A 19,158-nucleotide genomic window follows, 5' to 3' on the forward strand; every position below is an offset into this window, starting at 1 on the left:
ATAAAGAAAGGTGGGAGGCAAATAATTAATATAATTATAATCTATCAAACTACGGTACCAGTATTGTTTGGATTTGAAAGAGATATGATCACATTTCTGACCCATATTGTAGTAGCCAAACGAAATACAGTGTAATCCAATCAGAATTCTGGATACACTGATATCTTAAACCCTTAAGAAGCGGAACTCCATTCCAGACCGTTTTGCCCAAGTTACCAGAAAATAAAGATCGTATTATGAGAATTATATTAATACAAATCTTTGCGTTGTATCAAGTAATTAATTCGTCACTAAAACCTACAAAAAAAATTGTTGTTTTGCTCAACATTGTTTTACTTTTATTTTATTTTTCTCCTTTTGTGTTACACATATTTTTATCTATGCTTACTTAAGTCTCAAAACAACACAAACAAAACATGAAACATCTCGAATGTGTCTGAAAAAGTCTTTCAAGGTTTTCTTTTACAATTAACGTAACTGTTTTTGTATTAAACATGCATTTAAAAAGCATTTCGATACAAAAGTTTAGGTTTTATGAACTGGAAATGTCTTAAAACATCTGTATTTTTAAAGAAAATTATCAAAATTTGAAAACTTTTATTTTGTGAGCTGTTACATTTTGTTTAATGTTTAGAAAAACAGTGAACATCAACACATTATGCTGTGGTAAAATGAAACAAAGTAACTGTTTGATTAAGCAATAAACTGTAATGATTGGCTATATTTTAATTGTTGTTATTCTTTGTTCATTTTTACACAAAGCTGTTCATGTGTGATTGCTTTAGCCGTACCTAGTTTTGAAACGATAGATAAGTCATCGTCCCCCCCTCAACCACACTAACCTGTTAACTACTCTAAATGAATAGCAGGAATTGAATGTCTCAATTGAAAACGTACTGTTGTAGAGAAAACAATCGTATTCTTGATAGAAGGACTTAACTGATGGGGTATTACCAATTCTTAATTTTAGAATACTTTAAACATTCATTAAAATATACGTTAATATTGGCTTGTCCTCGGATCAGGAGACATTTTAACAGAAGAGGAAAGAAGAATACGACTTGCTAGCATGAATGCTAGGTGGTACTTGGAATTAAATCACCATTTATAAAACAGAGCATTGTACCAATATACACAATAGTACCAGTTTCAGTTTCACATGGGGCCTGGCATGGCCGAGCGCGTTAAGGCGTGCGCTTCGTAATCTGAGGGTCGCGGGTTCGCGCCAGAGTCGCACCAAACATGCTCGCCCTCCCAGCCGTGGGGGCGTTATAATGTGACGGTCAATTTCACTATTCGTTGGTAAAAGAGTAGCCCAAGAGTTGGCGGTGGGTGGTGATGACTAGCTGCCTTCCCTCTAGTCTTACACTGCTAAATTAGGGACGGCTAGCACAGATAGCCCTCGAGTAGCTTTGTGCGAAATTCCAAAACAAACAAACAAACAGTTTCACATAGATCACGTTCTGGAGTATAACAGAGTCTAACAACTTGTATCCTAAAGACAGTATTAAATCTTCAATTAAAATAAAGTACAGAACAACTTTTCGATCTTTTAATAACACATTAAAATAGAAATTACAAGAATTTTCTGTCACCCCGTGGACCAATTACCTATCTGATATTATAGTTACGTCATGTTGCTTAGAAACCAAGTAAAACAAAGCGAGAAAGAAGGTAGAAGCGAAAAACGTATCATAGAGATTATCGAATTTGTTCTTGAAAAAATGGATTTCTTTTCGTATACTATGAATATTAATCGTATAATTTCCATTTACTTACAGTGGGTTGAAAAATTATTGCCACTGGATACCTTATATCAACTTTTTGTTTGTTATATTTCGATAGCGTTGGCCGTAATATATGTAACATTAATTAGGCCTAGGTCTGCAAACCGTTTGACGGACGCCATTAAATTCTTCATATTTTTCTTGTCAGCTGTGGTATCACTTATAACGGCTGCACTTGTGTTTAAAATCATATTTTTAATGTGCATACGCAAAATAACGCACGAAGGTAACAACCATGGTTGGAAGCTGAAATACTTTATCATTTGGGTAATGAACGAGAAGTATCCTGATTATGGGTAAGTCATGAGACATAGTGATATTTGTTTGTATACATATACTTGAGACAGTCAAATTAATTTTTAAGGTCAAAAGTTTTTGATTTGGAAATATATGTGGAACTAAAGCAACGCATATTATATTGTGTCACTTTAAATGTGTTGTGGGATCAATAATTATATTTTGTGTTAATTTTTCCAGTTACAGTATATTTACAATGATGTAATTGCACTTGTTGGTAATACATATTTCTGCAAATATTTGTATCTCTGTTATCAATACTTATGTGAGACTAAGGGTTTATTCACCATGTTATATAAATTACAGATATCATTACTTAACAACTCTAAATCTTCTTTCTGTCATCAGATATCCTGATTATAAAACATGTAACCAAGGTTGCTCAGAAGAAGATTCCTACTTACATAAACTAAGGAACCTTATAGTCTACTTTGCAATGTTTACGGTATTTCTTGTCCTTGGGTTATGTCTTCTACTCCTTCGGGAATTAAAGGTAAGATTTTAACTCAAACAATCTGATTAAAAATCTTTCATTTGAACACTGTTAAAGGATTATCAGTTGAATTACTTTTGAGTTATTTTACTAATATTTACTCATGACATTCTAGGATTATTGTCTTTTCTTCAAAGTTTTGGTATTATGCAATTCAAATATCCCTTTCATTACTTAACTGGTATCAGAACATTAAGTTCCCAGTTAGTCTGTAAATGTACCCCACTGGTACAGCTGTAAATCTACAGATTTACAACTCTAAAAATCAGGGGCTTGATTCCCCTCGGTGGACTCAGCAGATAGGACTTTGCTATAAAAAAAAAACTTATACACACATATTCTGTAAATATATCAAAGGCTTAGAATTATTACTTTATAGTTGCAAAATTAATAACTACGTGTCTTTAGCAGAATTCGAAATTTATTGAAAAGGAGGGATTAAAGATCTGCTCACCTGTTGAACTGGATGAGAAAGGTGTCATCATTATAAAAAAGACCATTTATTTGCCAACCAAAGCACATGATAAGAAAGTATCAGAGAAGGAAAATACAGAAAAGTTAGAAGCTATTGCTTCTGAGGGAAATACTGATGAGAAGTATAATGAGATGTCAACCAACTCAAATGAAACAATCGTGACAAAATTAAGAAGTATTGTTTGTGAGGGAGATCCCAGTAAGAAATACAGTGAGATGTTAACCAGCGCAGATGAAACGAAAGAGAGAAATGAAGAAATTATGAGAGAATTAATAAACATTGTTTCTCAGGGAGATCCCAATGAGAAATATACAAAGATATCAGAAATTGGTCAAGGGTAAGTCTGAAAGTAATATGTACCTCAGCACTTGTTTTCTTTTGCATTTAATATTTAAATAACGTTTATATAACAACAAACATTTAATTGGGAACGATTTTTTAATTGCTGTATTATGAAGTAAACATTCAATTTAATCACCTTCAAGTATATAAGATTAGAAACATATAATCCTTTTTTGTTTTATCAGTAGTGTATGGTAATGCATTCACATGTTGGCACATTAGAGATTCTTATGATATTTTATTGCTTCAGTTGTTCAGGAACTGTGTATTCAGCAGTAGAAACAAAAACAGGGTTGGAGGTGGTTATAAAGCAGATTAACTTAACGAAAGAAATTAGAAAAGAACTTCTCATCACCGAACTTTCAGTGCTACAGGAGAAAAAACATCCGAATATTGTGAACTACTTGGACAGCTTCATTGTTGGTGATGAACTCTGGGTAAGTGTTTTAGCATTATATGTTAGTTAACTCTGTTTTATTTTTAAATTTATCGATTATAGAGTGTAGGTAAAGGTACTGGCTTTATTTAAATAAGTGGGATAGTTTTGGGCAACCCTACAAGTTTAAGAATGTTTTTACATATTACTCATATATGTGTGAATTTTAAAATTGTGTAATAGAAAAGGAGACTGTGTGGTTATATCCACATTTGCTTCTGACACAACAAATTTTAATTTATTCCATATACAGTGGAACCCCCTCTAAAGCAACCACCTTTGGGACTGAGACAAACTGGCCTGAATAGAGGGGTTCCACTGTACATAATAAGGGATATGTAAACAAAGAAAGGGACTGTGATTGAATGACTGCTTTCAAGGGGTGGTCGCTTAGAGTGGTTCCACTGTATATGACTTCAAAATAAGTTTATATTGACACACTTTGCATTCCAGCACAATATATATCATTGGCAATTTTACTATATACATTTAGTTTCTATTTACATATGTTTGGTTCACTGTCTACAGGGTGGCCCGTAACCCCTACTTATGCATATATCATATGTATCCAGAGTATCTGTGTGGTGTCACCAGTATTCTTGCGTTCATGTACCCACGTACTTTTCACAATACTCTCTTCAAATGTAAATGGGCTTACATTGGCTATATTTCTCTGAAAAAAAAGAAACAAATTTATAATACATGCATAATTGAATATAACATAATAACATATGGATGGGATGGGACGTAGGGGCTACCCTGTATATATAGTTGTTAAAATTATTTTTTTTGAGGAGAAATTAGTTTGTTAAATTATTAGAACTTTATACAATACACTGAAATGGAGCATGACATGGAAAACCTTAAACATTATTTAATGTAATAAATATTAAAATTTCAGTTTCTTACACAAAATGCCATCCAACACAATATTTTATAAATTTTTTGGATGATATCACAACTTCAGTGATCAATATACATGAGTGTACTTCAAAAAATCTTTTCACGTAGTAAAATAAAAGTAGAAATAGATAAAAGTAGGAAAGATGTAGAAAAGTGTTCTTTTCTAATTCACTCATTAAATTGAATTTGTAATTTTTTCTTTGAACTACACATTTTACTATATCATAAGTGTCTGACTCCTGAACAATGTTAAAGAAGTGATTTTTTTACACAACTTTGCTATTCTGATTAGGTATATTATTTCTGTCAGAATCTTAAATGAGGAAAAGTAAATTCTTCTGTCTCATTATTATGTATAATTTTATTAAGGAAGAAACTGTAAATAACATCATAAACTTTTTTTTGTTTAGATAATAATGGAATTCTTAGAAGTTGGCTGTCTGACTGGTATAATCAACGAAATCTGTTTTTGTGAAAGTGTAATATCAGCAGTTTGTAAGGAAGTAAGTTGTATTGATTGTTATTAATAGGTTTCTCTGCTACATATTTCAGTCATTATAGCCTTCTACAAAGACAGAAATGATGATTCACTTTTGATATTAAATTTGCAGACATTACGTATGGGATAACCTGATATATATGTATGTATGTAGATATGAATGTGTATGCATAGAGATATATAAATACATATATAAGATATTAAATAACTAAAGCACACTAAATAAAAACTATACTGACATCTTGAGATATTAATTTTTAAAATAAACTAATATTTTATTTAGGTTCTCAAGGGATTAGACTTTCTGCATTTTAACAGTGTTATTCACCGAGATATTAAAAGTGATAACATATTAGTAGGAAAGGATTGGAAGATAAAACTAGGTTAGTTTTTAGACATGTATGCCTTTGTGAACATGTGCATTTCTAAGTGTTTTAAGTTGTTTGTATTAGTTTATTTCTCGAAAAGCACCGTTATATAAAGAACTTATTGTAAATTATATGTACATATGAATGGAAAGTAACATTTGGCTCCAGGTACTATGAACCAGTAGTAATATACAATGAGCAAACACACAAAAAATATTTATATTGTTTTTGAATCCTGTCTATCTGAAGTTTAACTTTCCAAGACTTGAGTATTATAAAACACGTTAATTACAGATGTATTACTTTAGACATAGTTTTCTTAAATTTTGTGTTGTGGCTGAAAATTAAAGCATGTGAAAAATGAAAACATCAGTCTTATATACCTCTAATTCTGAACCTCAATAAACAAATTATGAGGAATGTGTGAAATGAAATACAACTGTATTTAACTTGAATTCTAATATCGAATGAAAAGCTTGTTTGTTTTTGTATTACAGGATATAAAAAGATAGAAGTGCTGTTTCTCACATAGCTTTAATTTTAACCCACAATGGAGAAACTGAGAACATTGGAAAAGCATAAATCGACATCTGTACTTAATTTATATTTATAACACACTTTAAGCCAATATTTTATGTATTTTCCATGTTTAAACCATAATTATCATCTTTAATTGTATTTTAAACTTTTTTAACACCAACTACTTTATTGATATGATAACTTTCTTTTGGTTCTTTCCATCACACAGGTGATTTCGGACTATGTGCAAAAATATCCAAAGAAAGAAACAAAAGGACATCTCTAGTTGGGACTCGTTATTGGATGGCTCCTGAAATAGTAAGAGGAAAAGAGTATGGGCCTAAAGTTGACATATGGTCACTAGGTATCACAGCAATTGAAATGTTAGATGGTAGCCCTCCTTATTACGACGAAGATCCTGATGTGGTAAGTGCTGGCAATCAGTACTTAGAACCAAAGAGTAAAAGTAGATTGAATTTGAGTTTTTCCTTATTTGAATGTCTCCCATTTTTCTTCTATGTAAGTTGCTTAAGTTTTAAAAATCATAAACATTAAATTAGACAGATAATTAAAGACTTTGCTACAGCAATAGTATAAAATTTTGAGGCTTTCAGTGAATAAAATTATAGTCTTTTAATAATTTGGATGCATTAATGCTTTGCTTTAATATTTTGTGTTGTTAAAGTTAGGTTATTGATTTAGTCATCAAGTCACAATCCTTGTTCAGGTAATAGATTTGATAGCAACAAATGGAAAGCCAAACATCAAATATAAAGATAACCTGTCTGCAGTGTTTAAAGATTTCTTAGACAGGTGCTTAGAAGTTGATGAAGATAAATATATAGTGCTTCAGAACTCTTAAAGGTATGGTAGAAAGTAGTGTTATTTTACTAGATTATTTTGTTTTATTTTGAACCTATTATCTTACAATGTTCATCTTACAATCTGAGAGGTTCATCTTAATATGGCATCATCTGATAGTTTCATATTTGTTTATTTCATAATATCCATAACACTGTGTCCAGTATCAACTTTTATTAGTGAAAAATGGAGTAATTTTCACTTTCCTAACCAACATTTACTTAAATATTTTTACTTTATAAAAACGTCTTGTTACATTTAATCCCATCCATTCACATACTCTGATACTCTGGATACATATGATATATGCATAAGTAGGGGTTACGGGCCACCCTGTAGATGGTGAACCAAACATATGTAAATAGAAACTAAATGTATAAAGTAAAATTGCCAATGATATATATTGTGCTGGAATGCAAAGTGTGTCAATATAAACTTATTTTGAAGTCATATACAGTGGAACCACTCTAAGTGACCACCCCTTGAAAGCAGTCATTCAATCACAGTCCCTTTCTTTGTTTACATATCCCTTACTATGTACAGTGGAACCCCTCTATTCAGGCCAGTTTGTCTCAGTCCCAAAGGTGGTTGCTTTAGAGGGGTTCCACTGTATATGGAATAAATTAAAATTTGTTGTGTCAGAAGCAAATGTGGATATAACCACACAGTCTCCTTTTCTATTACACAATTTTAAAATTCACACATATATGAGTAATATGTAAAAACATTCTTAAACTTGTAGGGTTGCCCAAAACTATCCCACTTATTTAAATAAAGCCAGTACCTTTACCTACACTCTATAATCGATAAATTTAAAAATAAAACAGAGTTAACTAACATATAACGCTAAAACACTTACCCAGAGTTCATCACCGACAATGAAGCTGTCCAAGTAGTTCACAATATTCGGATGTTTTTTCTCCTGGAGCACTGAAAGTTCGGTGATGAGAAGTTATTTTCTAATTTCTTTCGTTAAGTTAATCTGCTTTATAACCACCTCCAACCCTGTTTCTGTTTCTACTGCTGAATACACAGTTCCTGAACAACTGAAACAATAAAATATCATAAGAATCTCTAATGTGCCAACATGTGAATGCATTACCATACACTACTGATAAAACAAAAGAGGATTATATGTTTCTAATTTTATATATTTGAAGGTGATAAAATTGAATGTTTACTTCATAATACAGCAATTAAAAAATCGTTCCCAATTAAATGTTTGTTGTTATATAAACGTTATTTAAATATTAAATGCAAAAGAAAACAAGTGCTGAGGTACATATTACTTTCAGACTTACCCTTGACCAATTTCTGATATCTTTGTATATTTCTCATTGGGATCTCCCTGAGAAACAATGTTTATTAATTCTCTCATAATTTCTTCATTTCTCTCTTTCGTTTCATCTGCGCTGGTTGACATCTCACTGTATTTCTTACTGGGATCTCCCTCAGAAAAATACTTCTTAATTTTGTCATGATTTTTTCATTTGAGTTGGTTGACATCTCATTATACTTCTCATCAGTATTTCCCTCAGAAGCAATAGCTTCTAACTTTTCTGTATTTTCCTTCTCTGATACTTTCTTGTCATGTGCTTTGGTTGGCAAATAAATGGTCTTTTTTATAATGATGACACCTTTCTCATCCAGTTCAATAGGTGAGCAGATCTTTAATTCCTCCTTTTCAATAAATTTCGAATTCTGCTAAAGACACGTAGTTATTAATTTTGCAACTATAAAGTAATAATTCTAAGCCTTTGATATATTTACAGAATATGTGTGTATAAGTTTTTTTTTTATAACAAAGTCCTATCTGCTGAGTCCACCGAGGGGAATCAAGCCCCTGATTTTAAGAGTTGTAAATCTCTAGATTTACAGCTGTACCAATGGGGTACATTTACAGATTAACTGGGAACTTAATGTTCTGATACCAGTTAAGTAATGAAAAGGATATTTGAATTGCATAATACCAAAACTTTGAAGAAAAGACAATAATCCTAGAATGTCATGAGTAAATATTAGTAAAATAACTCAAAGGTAATTCAACAGATAATCCTTTAACAGTGTTCAAATGAAATATTTTTAATCAGATTATTTGAGTTAAAATCTTACCTTTAATTCCCGAAGGAGTAGAAGACATAACCCAAGGCCAAGAAATACCGTAAACATTGCATAGTAGACTATAAGGTTCCTTAGTTTATGTAAGTAGGAATCTTCTTCTGAGCAACCTTGGTTACATGTTTTATAATCAGGATATCTGATGACAGAAAGAAGATTTAGAGTTGTTAAGTAATGATATCTGTAATTTATATAACATGGTGAATAATCCCTTAGTCTCACATATGTATTGATAACAGAGATACAAATATTTGCAGAAATATGTATTACCAACAAGTGCAATTACATCATTGTAAATATACTGTAACTGGAAAAATTAACACAAAATATAATTATTGATCCCACAACACATTTAAAGTGACATAATATAATATGCGTTGCTTTAGTTCCACATATATTTCCAAATCAAAAACTTTTGACCTTAAAAATTAATTTGACTGTCTCAAGTATATGTATACAAACAAATATCACTATGTCTCATGACTTACCCATAATCAGGATACTTCTCGTTCATAACCCAAATAATAAAGTATTTCAGCTTCCAACCATGGTTGTTACTTTCGTGCGTTATTTTGCGTATGCACATTAAAAATATGATTTTAAACACAAGTGCAGCCGTTATAAGTGATACCACAGCTGACAAGAAAAATATGAAGAATTTAATGGCGTCCGTCAAACGGTTTGCAGACATAGGCCTAATTAATGTTACATATATTACGGCCAACGCTATCGAAATATAATAAACAAAAAGTTGATATAAGCTATCCAGTGGCAATGATTTTTCAACCCACTGTAAGTAAATGGAAATTATACGATTAATATTCATAGTATACGAAAAGAAATCCATTTTTTCAAGAACAAATTCGATAATCTCTATGATACGTTTTTCGCTTCTACCTTCTTTCTCGCTTTGTTTTACTTGGTTTCTAAGCAACATGACGTAACTATAATATCAGATAGGTAATTGGTCCACGGGGTGACAGAAAATTCTTGTAATTTCTATTTTAATGTGTTATTAAAACGATCCAGATAAATAAATAAAATAAAATATTTTTGTTCAAACCAACGTTTTTCCTTTGCTTTGATATCAGAATATTCCTTACATTATAAAACTGCTTGTAATATTTTATTTCTCGAGTCTTTCATATCTTCCGTATAAAAACGTATAAAACAGTGATTCTCAACTTGTGTGCCACGGCGTTTTTGAAACACATTCAACTTTCTTGGGATTTTACAAGCAGGTCGAACACATCAGTTAATAAAAGCTACTATAGAGACACTGTGAAACCTTCCAAATCATTCGATTTGAAGGATCAAGTTTGCGAACACTTCGAAGCGCCTCAAGATGAATTATCTCTGCTATGGTCTCTTCAAGTTCATGAATCTACTGACGTCAATGGAAAAGCTCAGGTTCTGTCTTTTATTCGATTCATAAAAGATGGGAAAATCGTAAACGAAAACTTATTTTGCAAAAATTTAAAAAGTACAGCGAAAAGCTAAAACATTTTCGAGTTGGTGAATGAAAACATTTTGCTTTTTTAATTACATTGGAATAACTGTGTCAGCGTTTGCACCGACGACTGCCTTTCAATGCAAGGAAAAAAGAAGGATTCGTCACTCTAATGCGCCAACAAAATCCGAGCATTAGAATTATTCACTGCATGATTCACAGAGAGGCTCTCGCCTCCAAATCTTTGCCGAAATATTTGCAGTCTGTTATGAATCAAGTTATTCAAGTGGTGAATTTCATCAAGTCTCGGCCACTCAATATCGACGATGAATTCAGACTAAAAATGCTACTGTATCCCACTGAAGTTCGATGGCTTTCGAAAGGAAAGTTGTTAAAGCGTCTTGTCCAACTAAAACTGAAGTAATTTCTTTCTTCTTTCTTGGAGGTTGAAGAAGCAGGTTTTGAATTTTCTTTTCATGAAGAAGGCTGAAGGTTCAATTTCTCTCCGACTTGTTTAACAAATTAAATTTTTTGAACTTAAATTTTCAGGACCATCTGAAAACATTATTACTGCAAGTCCATTTGTTTTATGTTTTTAACAACACTACATATTTGTTTACTTTTACTAAATTAACATTAACACGATATAAGTAAGTTCAGTTAATATGACGATAAGTCAGCATTATACATTAGTAATATAGTGGGATACCTGGTTCTGATCTATTAATAATTTCTTCTACACATTTTGCTGGTGTCATTATGAGGGGTTGTAAAGTTTCCACTCTTCTGCTAGATCCATGAATGGATGCTGTGTGAGAAATTAAAAAAACAAAAAAATACATCTGTTTAACAAAATGTGTATAATGTAGAATAAAGACTTTTGTTAAACAGATGATTTTACTGGACAAGAGAAATAGTGACTCTTACTTGTAAAAACAAATTGTGCCTTAATCAATTTATGGAAGAGTTGTTTTTTCACTAAGTAGATAATAATGTACATCATGTTTATATCTGAATAAAGACAAGGGAAAATGCTAACAATGAAACAACTTTTGTCATAAAAATAGAGAACTGTCTCTTCCATAAGCCATACGTAAAACACAAATTTATTTTTTTCAATTTAAAGTATCTGAAAATAAAATCCAGCATTTTCACCTTTATAACTTTCGCACCACTATCAAAGTTAAAACACTTTTACCTATAAGAAATCAACTAAAGTAAATGTGGATGGATGGGATTAAATGTAACAAGACGTTTTTATAAAGTAAAAATATTTAAGTAAATGTTGGTTAGGGAAGTGAAAATTACTCCATTTTTCACTAATAAAAGTTGATACTGGACACAGTGTTATGGATATTAAGAAATAAACAAATATGAAACTATCAGATGATGCCATATTAAGATGAACCTCTCAGATTGTAAGATGAACATTGTAAGATAATAGGTTCAAAATAAAACAAAATAATCTAGTAAAATAACACTACTTTCTACCATACCTTTAAGAGTTCTGAAGCACTATATCTTTTATCTTCATCAACTTCTAAGCACCTGTCTAAGAAATCTTTAAACACTGCAGACAGGTTATCTTTATATTTGATGTTTGGCTTTCCATTTGTTGCTATCAAATCTATTACCTGAAAAAGGATTGTGACTTGATGACTAAATCAATAACCTAACTTTAACAACACAAAATATTAAAGCAAAGCATTAATGCATCCAAATTATTAAAAGACTATAATTTTATTCACTGAAAGCCTCAAAATTTTATACTATTGCTGTAGCAAAGTCTTTAATTATCTGTCTAATTTAATGTTTATGATTTTTAAAACTTAAGCAACTTACATAGAAGAAAAATGGGAGACATTCAAATAAGGAAAAACTCAAATTCAATCTACTTTTACTCTTTGGTTCTAAGTACTGATTGCCAGCACTTACCACATCAGGATCTTCGTCGTAATAAGGAGGGCTACCATCTAACATTTCAATTGCTGTGATACCTAGTGATCATATGTCAACTTTAGGCCCATACTCTTTTCCTCTTACTATTTCAGGAGCCATCCAATAAAGAGTCCCAACTAGAGATGTCCTTTTGTTTCTTTCTTTGGATATTTTTGCACATAGTCCGAAATCACCTGTGTGATGGAAAGAACCAAAAGAAAGTTATCATATCAATAAAGTAGTTGGTGTTAAAAAGTTTAAAATACAATTAAACATGATAATTATGGTTTAAACATGGAAAATACATAAAATATTAGCTTAAAGTGTGTTATAAATATAAATTAAGTACAGATGTCGATTTATGCTTTTCCAATGTTCTCAGTTTCTCCATTGTGGGTTAAAATTAAAGCTATGTGAGAAACAGCACTTCTATCTTTTATATCCTGTAATACAAAAACAAACAAGCTTTTCATTCGATATTAGAATTCAAGTTAAATACAGTTGTATTTCATTTCACACATTCCTCATAATTTGTTTATTGAGGTTCAGAATTAGAGGTATATAAGACTGATGTTTTCATTTTTCACATGCTTTAATTTTCAGCCACAACACAAAATTTAAGAAAACTATGTCTAAAGTAATACATCTGTAATTAACGTGTTTTATAATACTCAAGTCTTGGAAAGTTAAACTTCAGATAGACAGGATTCAAAAACAATATAAATATTTTTTGTGTGTTTGCTCATTGTATATTACTACTGGTTCATAGTACCTGGAGCCAAATGTTACTTTCCATTCATATGTACATATAATTTACAATAAGTTCTTTATATAACGGTGCTTTTCGAGAAATAAACTAATACAAACAACTTAAAACACTTAGAAATGCACATGTTTACAAAGGCATACATGTCTAAAAACTAACCTAGTTTTATCCTCCAATCCTTTCCTACTAATATGTTATCACTTTTAATATCTCGGTGAATAACACTGTTAAAATGCAGAAAGTCTAATCCCTTGAGAACCTAAATAAAATATTAGTTTATTTTAAAAATTAATATCTCAAGATGTCAGTATAGTTTTTATTTAGTGTGCTTTAGTTATTTAATATCTTATATATGTATTTTTATATCTCTTTGCATAAACATTCATATCTACATACATACATATATATCAAATTATCCCATACGTAATTTCTGCAAATTTAATATCAAAAGTGAATCATCATTTCTGTCTTTGCGACTGCCCTTCAATGCAAGGAAAAAAGAAGGATTCGTCACTCTGGTGCGCCAACAAAATCCGAGCATTAGGATGATTCACTGCATGATTCACAGAGAGGCTCTCGCCTCCAAATCTTTGCCGAAATATTTGCAGTCTGTTATGAATCAAGTTATTCAAGTGGTGAATTTCATCAAGTCTCGGCCACTCAATATCGACGATGAATTCAGACTAAAAAAGCTACTGTATCCTACTGAAGTTCGATGGCTTTCGAAAGGAAAGTTGTTAAAGCGTCTTGTCCAACTAAAACTGAAGTAATTTCTTTCTTGGAGGTTGAAGAAGCAGGTTTTGAATTTTCTTTTCATGATGAAGGCTGAAGGTTCAATTTCTTTCCGACTTGTTTAACAAATTAAATTTTTTGAACTTAAATTTTCAGGACCATCTGAAAACATTATTACTGCAAGTCCAAACTGAAGGTCTTCGGTGAAAACGTGACGCTGTGGAAGAATAAGATATTATTTTCCTTCTGTTCACGAATGTCCGTCAAAAAAGAAAATAGTCCCTCAAATTTTGAACACATTAAGCGACCTACAGTTCGCACTGAAACAATACTTCCCGTCACTTGCTGTCGACAAATATAACTGGGTGAACTATCCAATCGGAATCAACGAGACAACAAACCATACAACTGAAGAGGAAGAACAGCTCATTGATTTACGATACGACAAATTTTATCAGTACTTGTTTCCCGAAGAGAGCTTGGATGAGTTTTAGATCTCCATTAGAAATTCATAACCTGCAATCAGTTCAAAAGCAGTTGAAGTTCTGCTTCCATTTGCATCTTCGTGGTTTTGGGAAATTGAATTTTCAGCATTGACTGAGATTAAAGCCAGAAAAAGAGAGAGGCTTTTTACAGTCGATGATGAAATGCGAGCTTGTTTGTCTACGTTAGAGCTTCGCTTCAATTTGATTTGCTCTCGAAAGCAGGCACAAGCGTCACATTGAGAACATATGTAAAAATAAAAAGTTTTGATTTTTCTGCTGTACCACAAAGAACCTTCCTCAGCCCTCCAGTATTGTTACTTACATATATTCATAAAAACCGTAAAAAATATGCATAAAAACATACACCAAAAACGCACTCAACAATTAAGAAACAATAATAAATCCAAAGAAAGAAGAAAACCTTCCGCTGCTACATTCCATATATTCACTGGAAAAAAAACAACAAACAACTTAGCTCAAAACGTAATATTTCAGAAGTATTCAGAACTGAAACTAAAATTAAATCGATATAAAGGAACAACTTTATACATATATTAATTAATAACCTAAAATCTAAGTGCAGCGCTCCTACAACCACGTACCCGTTTACGCTCTCTTCCCTAAGATATGTGCAATGCAAAAGTTTCGTGCAAACTCTCTTTTTTAACCCGAAGATCGAAAAGTTGTTCTGTACTTTATTTTAATTGAAGATTTAATACTGTCTTTAGGATACAAGTTGTCAGACTGTGTCATACTCCAGAACGTGAGCTATGTGAAACTGAAACTGGTACTATTGTGTATATTGGTACAATGCTCTGTTTTATAAATGGTGATTTAATTCAAAGTACCACGTTGCATTCATGCTAGCAAGTCGTATTCTTCTTCTCACTAGAAACGGGGTTTTTATACCCGTGGTGGCCATTGTATACTTTGTGCTTAATTCAAAACAACATGGCATGGCCTAGCGCGTTAAGGCGTGCGCTTCGTAATCTGAGGGTCGCGAGTTCGCGCCCGAGTCGCACCAAACGTGCTCGCCCTCCCAGCCGTGGGGGCGTTATAATGTGACGGTCAATCCCACTTTTCGTTGGTAAAAGAGTAGGCTAAGAGTTGGCGGTGGATAGTGATGACTAGCTGCCTTCCCTCTAGTCTTACACTGCTAAATTAGGGACGGCTAGCACAGATAGCCCTCGAGTAGCTTTGTGCGAAATTTCAAAACAAACAAAACAACAAAAGTCCTGGGAAGAAAGTGTAGTTTTCCAATTGCTTATGCGTAAAGTAAATGGAAAAGACCAATTTTTCTCTTCAAACTTTGCTTTTGTGACCTGAGAGCGAATAACGAAAACATGATGGGAGACTATGTTTTGGACTGATACGTGATAGTGATATGTATTACAGTCTCATATTTCGAAAAACTAGTCATTTCTAAAATTCTTATTCATTTTTTTTATAACCTAAGAATAAATACATGTAAGTCTTGATTCATATGCAAATTTTCCCATTTTTACAGAGAAAATAGGTTAGTTTCTAAATTTCATTATCCAGGTCACAAAAGCGAAGTTTGAAGGGAATAATGGCCATTTTCTGTACTTATGCAACATAAGCAATTAAGAAATAACACATACTATCCAGGAACAAAATTTATGTTAAATGGGGCTATCTTATACCTCAACAGACTGGGACATTTTTAGAGGAAATACTTCGAGATTGCAGGCTTACCGTTGACACAGGGAACAAAGATATATTTGAAGTAGTGAAAACTGTATTTTGAGCACAACGCTACGCAATGTGTTACCTTTTCTGTGTTCACCGCGGGCATCGGAACCCAATTATTATAGTTATAAGGGTATTTTTATTTCAATTCTCCCTTGTAAAATTAAAACCAACAATGTTTTTCACATACGTAATAAAACATTTGATTATCATTTACATAATTTGCTGCTGAAGAAGAAAAGTTCACCTTTCCAAAGCGCTCTCGACTCTCTGAGGTTCGCAGGTTCGAATCCTGGTCAAAGAAAAACATGCTCACCATTTCCACCGTGGGGGCGTTGTAATGTGACGGTCAATCACACTATTCAATGGTATTCCATTGAATACAAAGAGTATTCCAAGAGTTGGCGGTCAGTGGTGATGACTAGATTAATTTCTCTAGTCGTACATTGCTAAATTTGGGACGGCTAGCGCAGATAGTACTCGTGTAGCTTTGCGTTTTTACATAAAAAAAACCAAACAAAGCGCTTGGGTTACACGATTTCTAATTCATTTCTATGAAAATTTCTTCAACCTACGTATTTTACCGACATCATGAGTTTACGAAGAATAATATCCATCCAAATATTTGATTTATGAACACACAACTCTCAGTGTTAAATTGTTCTATAGGTTTTAGGAAATGTTTGCAAAGTAATAAACATTTAGCTTATATTCCTATTAAAAACTTCACTTTAGTTCGGGTCCAGTGGTTATCGACCTGGACCATATGTCAGAGATTCGCACCTCCTTGCCATAGAGAGAAAAGGTGTTCTGCACTGGGTGTGCTGTAAGAGAGACAGTCAAATCCAAGTGTTCGATAAGAATAACAAATGTATTGGCAGTGAATGGTATTGTATAATTTCTTTCAGTCTAATTATTCACTTCAAAAGCGTGGACGTCTAGTGCAGTCAACTGTAGAATAGCTTTGCGCAAATTTCAGCAACCAACAACAGTTACTCATTTCATTTCTTAAACATTGACTTCTTGGGATTTTGTCCAATGGTATTTGTCGAATTAAAGACACCTATAAACCATACTTTTGATTTTGTTTTGATGAGTGTCTTTTGTTACAGCAAAGCCACATCGGGCTATCTCCTGAGCCCACCCAGGGGAAGCGAACCCCTCATTTTAGCGTTGTAAATCTTTAGACACTCCGCTTTACTAGCGGTGAGCTTGTTTTGATGAGGAAGTTATATTAAATAGAGTGTTCAATGTAATGTAGTTAGTTTGTTATTATTATGCGTGTTAAATACAAGTTCACATAGAGGATATTAGCGATTACAGCTTTGTACTTGGTAGAGTAATCAGACTGTTGAAAAGAAACATTAATCATCAATTGAAAATAATGATTGGTTGTGTGTTAATTACAGATGGAGTCGGGATAAGACCATCAACTGTATGTAAGAAAAAAACCGCATCAAGTAGACAAATCATTGAGAAAGAAATTGGTCGCTAAATCACGAGGTCTGGCCAGATAGGGTAAATCTCATGATATATTATATAAAACCCGAAGTAACCGTCCCGTGGAAAGAAAATGTATACAATTTGTGATTAATGAAATATTATCTTAGAACATGAAAAGCTGCTTCTTTGTACGAACAAATGAAAAAATGTTTATAAAACCACAAAATTAAAAACTTTTGTGTACCTCTCATGGACCTAATAAATCTTGATACTGATTTTGAGGAAGGACCACGTATATCTTGCGAATTACTTATATAATGTTCCCCGCTGCTTCACATATTTTGTTTATGGCTGTTTTGTTTTATTCAGTCACATTTACAGAAAAATATGAGTATAATACCATAGAAACATAAGTCAAACGAAACGGTGACAAATGTGTACAGATATGTGGCTAGTTTTATGTTCTTTCGGCTCCTGTTTTCGTATGTTATATTTGGTTATTGTCTCGTTTGTTTTCGTTCTATTTACGTTAGCACTGCATTATTCATGTGTGTTTTGTAATATTTTTTGTTTCTAACCGAAACTTTCAAGAATCGTAATTTTTTGGGTTTAATTTGGAACCCAAAAATGGAGATCACGATTATATTCTCCTAACTTCTTCTTTGATCCTACCCTGAAGTCATAATGCCCCCACCCAGCCCGCTGGTGATATTTTTATGAGACGAACAAACAGTTCGAGACAGAAGCACGGAGACAATGACGACAGACTTTTAGGTGTAATTCAACTATTTTGCTACAGTAAATTGAGATCAGTAAATGTTCTATTTCATTTCTGAAAAGCTGGGAAAACAACTGCCTGATCGGAGCAGTCTAAAGACGATAATTCGATCTTTTAGGTTAAATTGCGTAAGACTTCGACATGTATGACAACATGATTCTTAACTTTGTTATGTATACACAAAACTACTAGTAGTAATACTGTACTGTGGCACCGTCTTCATATAACGTTAGTTTAAAGAACCGAGAAATCAACAAAATCAATTTAAGACTGTATGAAAAAGTGAACGAGTTGAACAAGTTCAAGTGAGCAAGGTTAGTACTGAGTACTAGGCTACAATTGATCAAAGCCCATGATATAAGTGGAAGGCATACTCCGTGTGTTCAAGCTGCCAATGCTGAATTTAAACCACAGATTCAGCAGATGGATTTATGTATGAGAAATTTACATGCTTATCAGCTTGAAAAACTGGAAAACTTTTCATCACCACCTATTACTTAGTAGTAACAAAACAGCCGTTTTCTCTATATGGGCCTTGATGTCAGTTACAGAAAATAAATGGTGTGCAGCTAGGAGACACGTACATAAATGATAAATCAGCAAAAAATTTTATCATATGTATTTATTACGACATGATGGAAGATCTGTGTGCAGACCTTGATAATGCTGCAGTCTTTTTCTTCATCTTAGATGTATCTAAAGACACTGAAGTAATTGAAGAAGAAACTGTATTTGTTTAGGAAGGAAATGTTGTTACA

The 19,158-nt window shown here is 32.5% G+C and overlaps 3 protein-coding genes across 9 annotated transcripts; 1 reads left to right on the forward strand and 2 right to left on the reverse strand.

Moving 5' to 3' along the window:
* The first annotated feature begins 930 nt into the window (after nt 1-930).
* On the forward strand, nt 931-17,910 carry LOC143249041 (uncharacterized). Of its 6 annotated transcripts, XR_013027400.1 has the most exons (7): nt 1,389-2,083; nt 2,433-2,577; nt 2,986-3,389; nt 3,645-3,831; nt 5,144-5,236; nt 6,349-6,545; nt 6,847-7,846. XR_013027400.1 is itself a non-coding variant. In XM_076498238.1 (6 exons), exons 1-6 carry the CDS (start codon nt 1,635-1,637, stop codon nt 5,618-5,620), a joined length of 1,383 nt encoding a protein of 460 aa, XP_076354353.1. In that variant the 5' UTR covers nt 931-1,634; the 3' UTR covers nt 5,621-5,826. The 6 variants fall into 6 exon arrangements, 5 of the variants coding, with proteins under 5 accessions (XP_076354353.1, XP_076354355.1, XP_076354354.1 ...); XM_076498238.1 differs by lacking the exons at nt 6,349-6,545; nt 6,847-7,846 and adding an exon at nt 5,516-5,826 and having other exon boundaries at nt 931-2,083; XM_076498240.1 differs by lacking the exon at nt 6,847-7,846 and having other exon boundaries at nt 6,349-6,550.
* Nucleotides 4,274-10,031, reverse strand: LOC143249042 (uncharacterized). Of its 2 annotated transcripts, none has more exons than XM_076498245.1 (5): nt 9,587-10,031; nt 9,093-9,237; nt 8,282-8,681; nt 7,840-8,026; nt 4,274-4,503 (listed from the first exon to the last, which is right to left on the reverse strand). In XM_076498245.1, the coding sequence occupies exons 1-3, from the start codon at nt 9,943-9,945 to the stop codon at nt 8,355-8,357; spliced, it is 831 nt and encodes a 276-aa protein (XP_076354360.1). In that variant the 5' UTR covers nt 9,946-10,031; the 3' UTR covers nt 4,274-4,503; nt 7,840-8,026; nt 8,282-8,354. The 2 variants fall into 2 exon arrangements, with proteins under 2 accessions (XP_076354360.1, XP_076354359.1); XM_076498244.1 differs by having other exon boundaries at nt 8,282-8,684; nt 9,587-9,945.
* Nucleotides 11,219-12,925, reverse strand: LOC143249044 (serine/threonine-protein kinase PAK 3-like). The gene is made up of 3 exons (XM_076498246.1): nt 12,484-12,925; nt 12,045-12,182; nt 11,219-11,356 (listed from the first exon to the last, which is right to left on the reverse strand). The coding sequence occupies exons 1-3, from the start codon at nt 12,526-12,528 to the stop codon at nt 11,306-11,308; spliced, it is 234 nt and encodes a 77-aa protein (XP_076354361.1). The 5' UTR covers nt 12,529-12,925; the 3' UTR covers nt 11,219-11,305.
* Nucleotides 17,911-19,158: the final 1,248 nt, after the last annotated feature.

Source organism: Tachypleus tridentatus, chromosome 4, assembly GCF_004210375.1.
Source record: "Tachypleus tridentatus isolate NWPU-2018 chromosome 4, ASM421037v1, whole genome shotgun sequence".
Taxonomy (NCBI): Eukaryota; Metazoa; Arthropoda; class Merostomata; order Xiphosura; family Limulidae; genus Tachypleus; species Tachypleus tridentatus.

What these genes read in the sequence shown, in the direction of transcription:
- LOC143249041 (XM_076498238.1), top strand. Translation starts at nt 1,635, where the DNA reads ATGTTGCTTAGAAACCAAGTAAAACAAAGCGAGAAAGAAGGTAGAAGC. An exon ending in ATATCAGAAATTGGTCAAGG is followed by an intron (nt 3,390 to 3,644) that starts GTAAGTCTGAAA and finishes TTATTGCTTCAG; the next exon opens with TTGTTCAGGAACTGTGTATT. An exon ending in TATCAGCAGTTTGTAAGGAA is followed by an intron (nt 5,237 to 5,515) that starts GTAAGTTGTATT and finishes TATTTTATTTAG; the next exon opens with GTTCTCAAGGGATTAGACTT.
- LOC143249042 (XM_076498244.1), bottom strand. Translation starts at nt 9,945, where the DNA reads ATGGATTTCTTTTCGTATACTATGAATATTAATCGTATAATTTCCATT. An exon ending in GAGAAGTATCCTGATTATGG is followed by an intron (nt 9,238 to 9,586) that starts GTAAGTCATGAG and finishes TTCTGTCATCAG; the next exon opens with ATATCCTGATTATAAAACAT. An exon ending in TACTCCTTCGGGAATTAAAG is followed by an intron (nt 8,685 to 9,092) that starts GTAAGATTTTAA and finishes ACGTGTCTTTAG; the next exon opens with CAGAATTCGAAATTTATTGA.
- LOC143249044 (XM_076498246.1), bottom strand. Translation starts at nt 12,528, where the DNA reads ATGTTAGATGGTAGCCCTCCTTATTACGACGAAGATCCTGATGTG. An exon ending in ACGACGAAGATCCTGATGTG is followed by an intron (nt 12,183 to 12,483) that starts GTAAGTGCTGGC and finishes ATCCTTTTTCAG; the next exon opens with GTAATAGATTTGATAGCAAC. An exon ending in GTGCTTCAGAACTCTTAAAG is followed by an intron (nt 11,357 to 12,044) that starts GTATGGTAGAAA and finishes TTTCTCACACAG; the next exon opens with CATCCATTCATGGATCTAGC.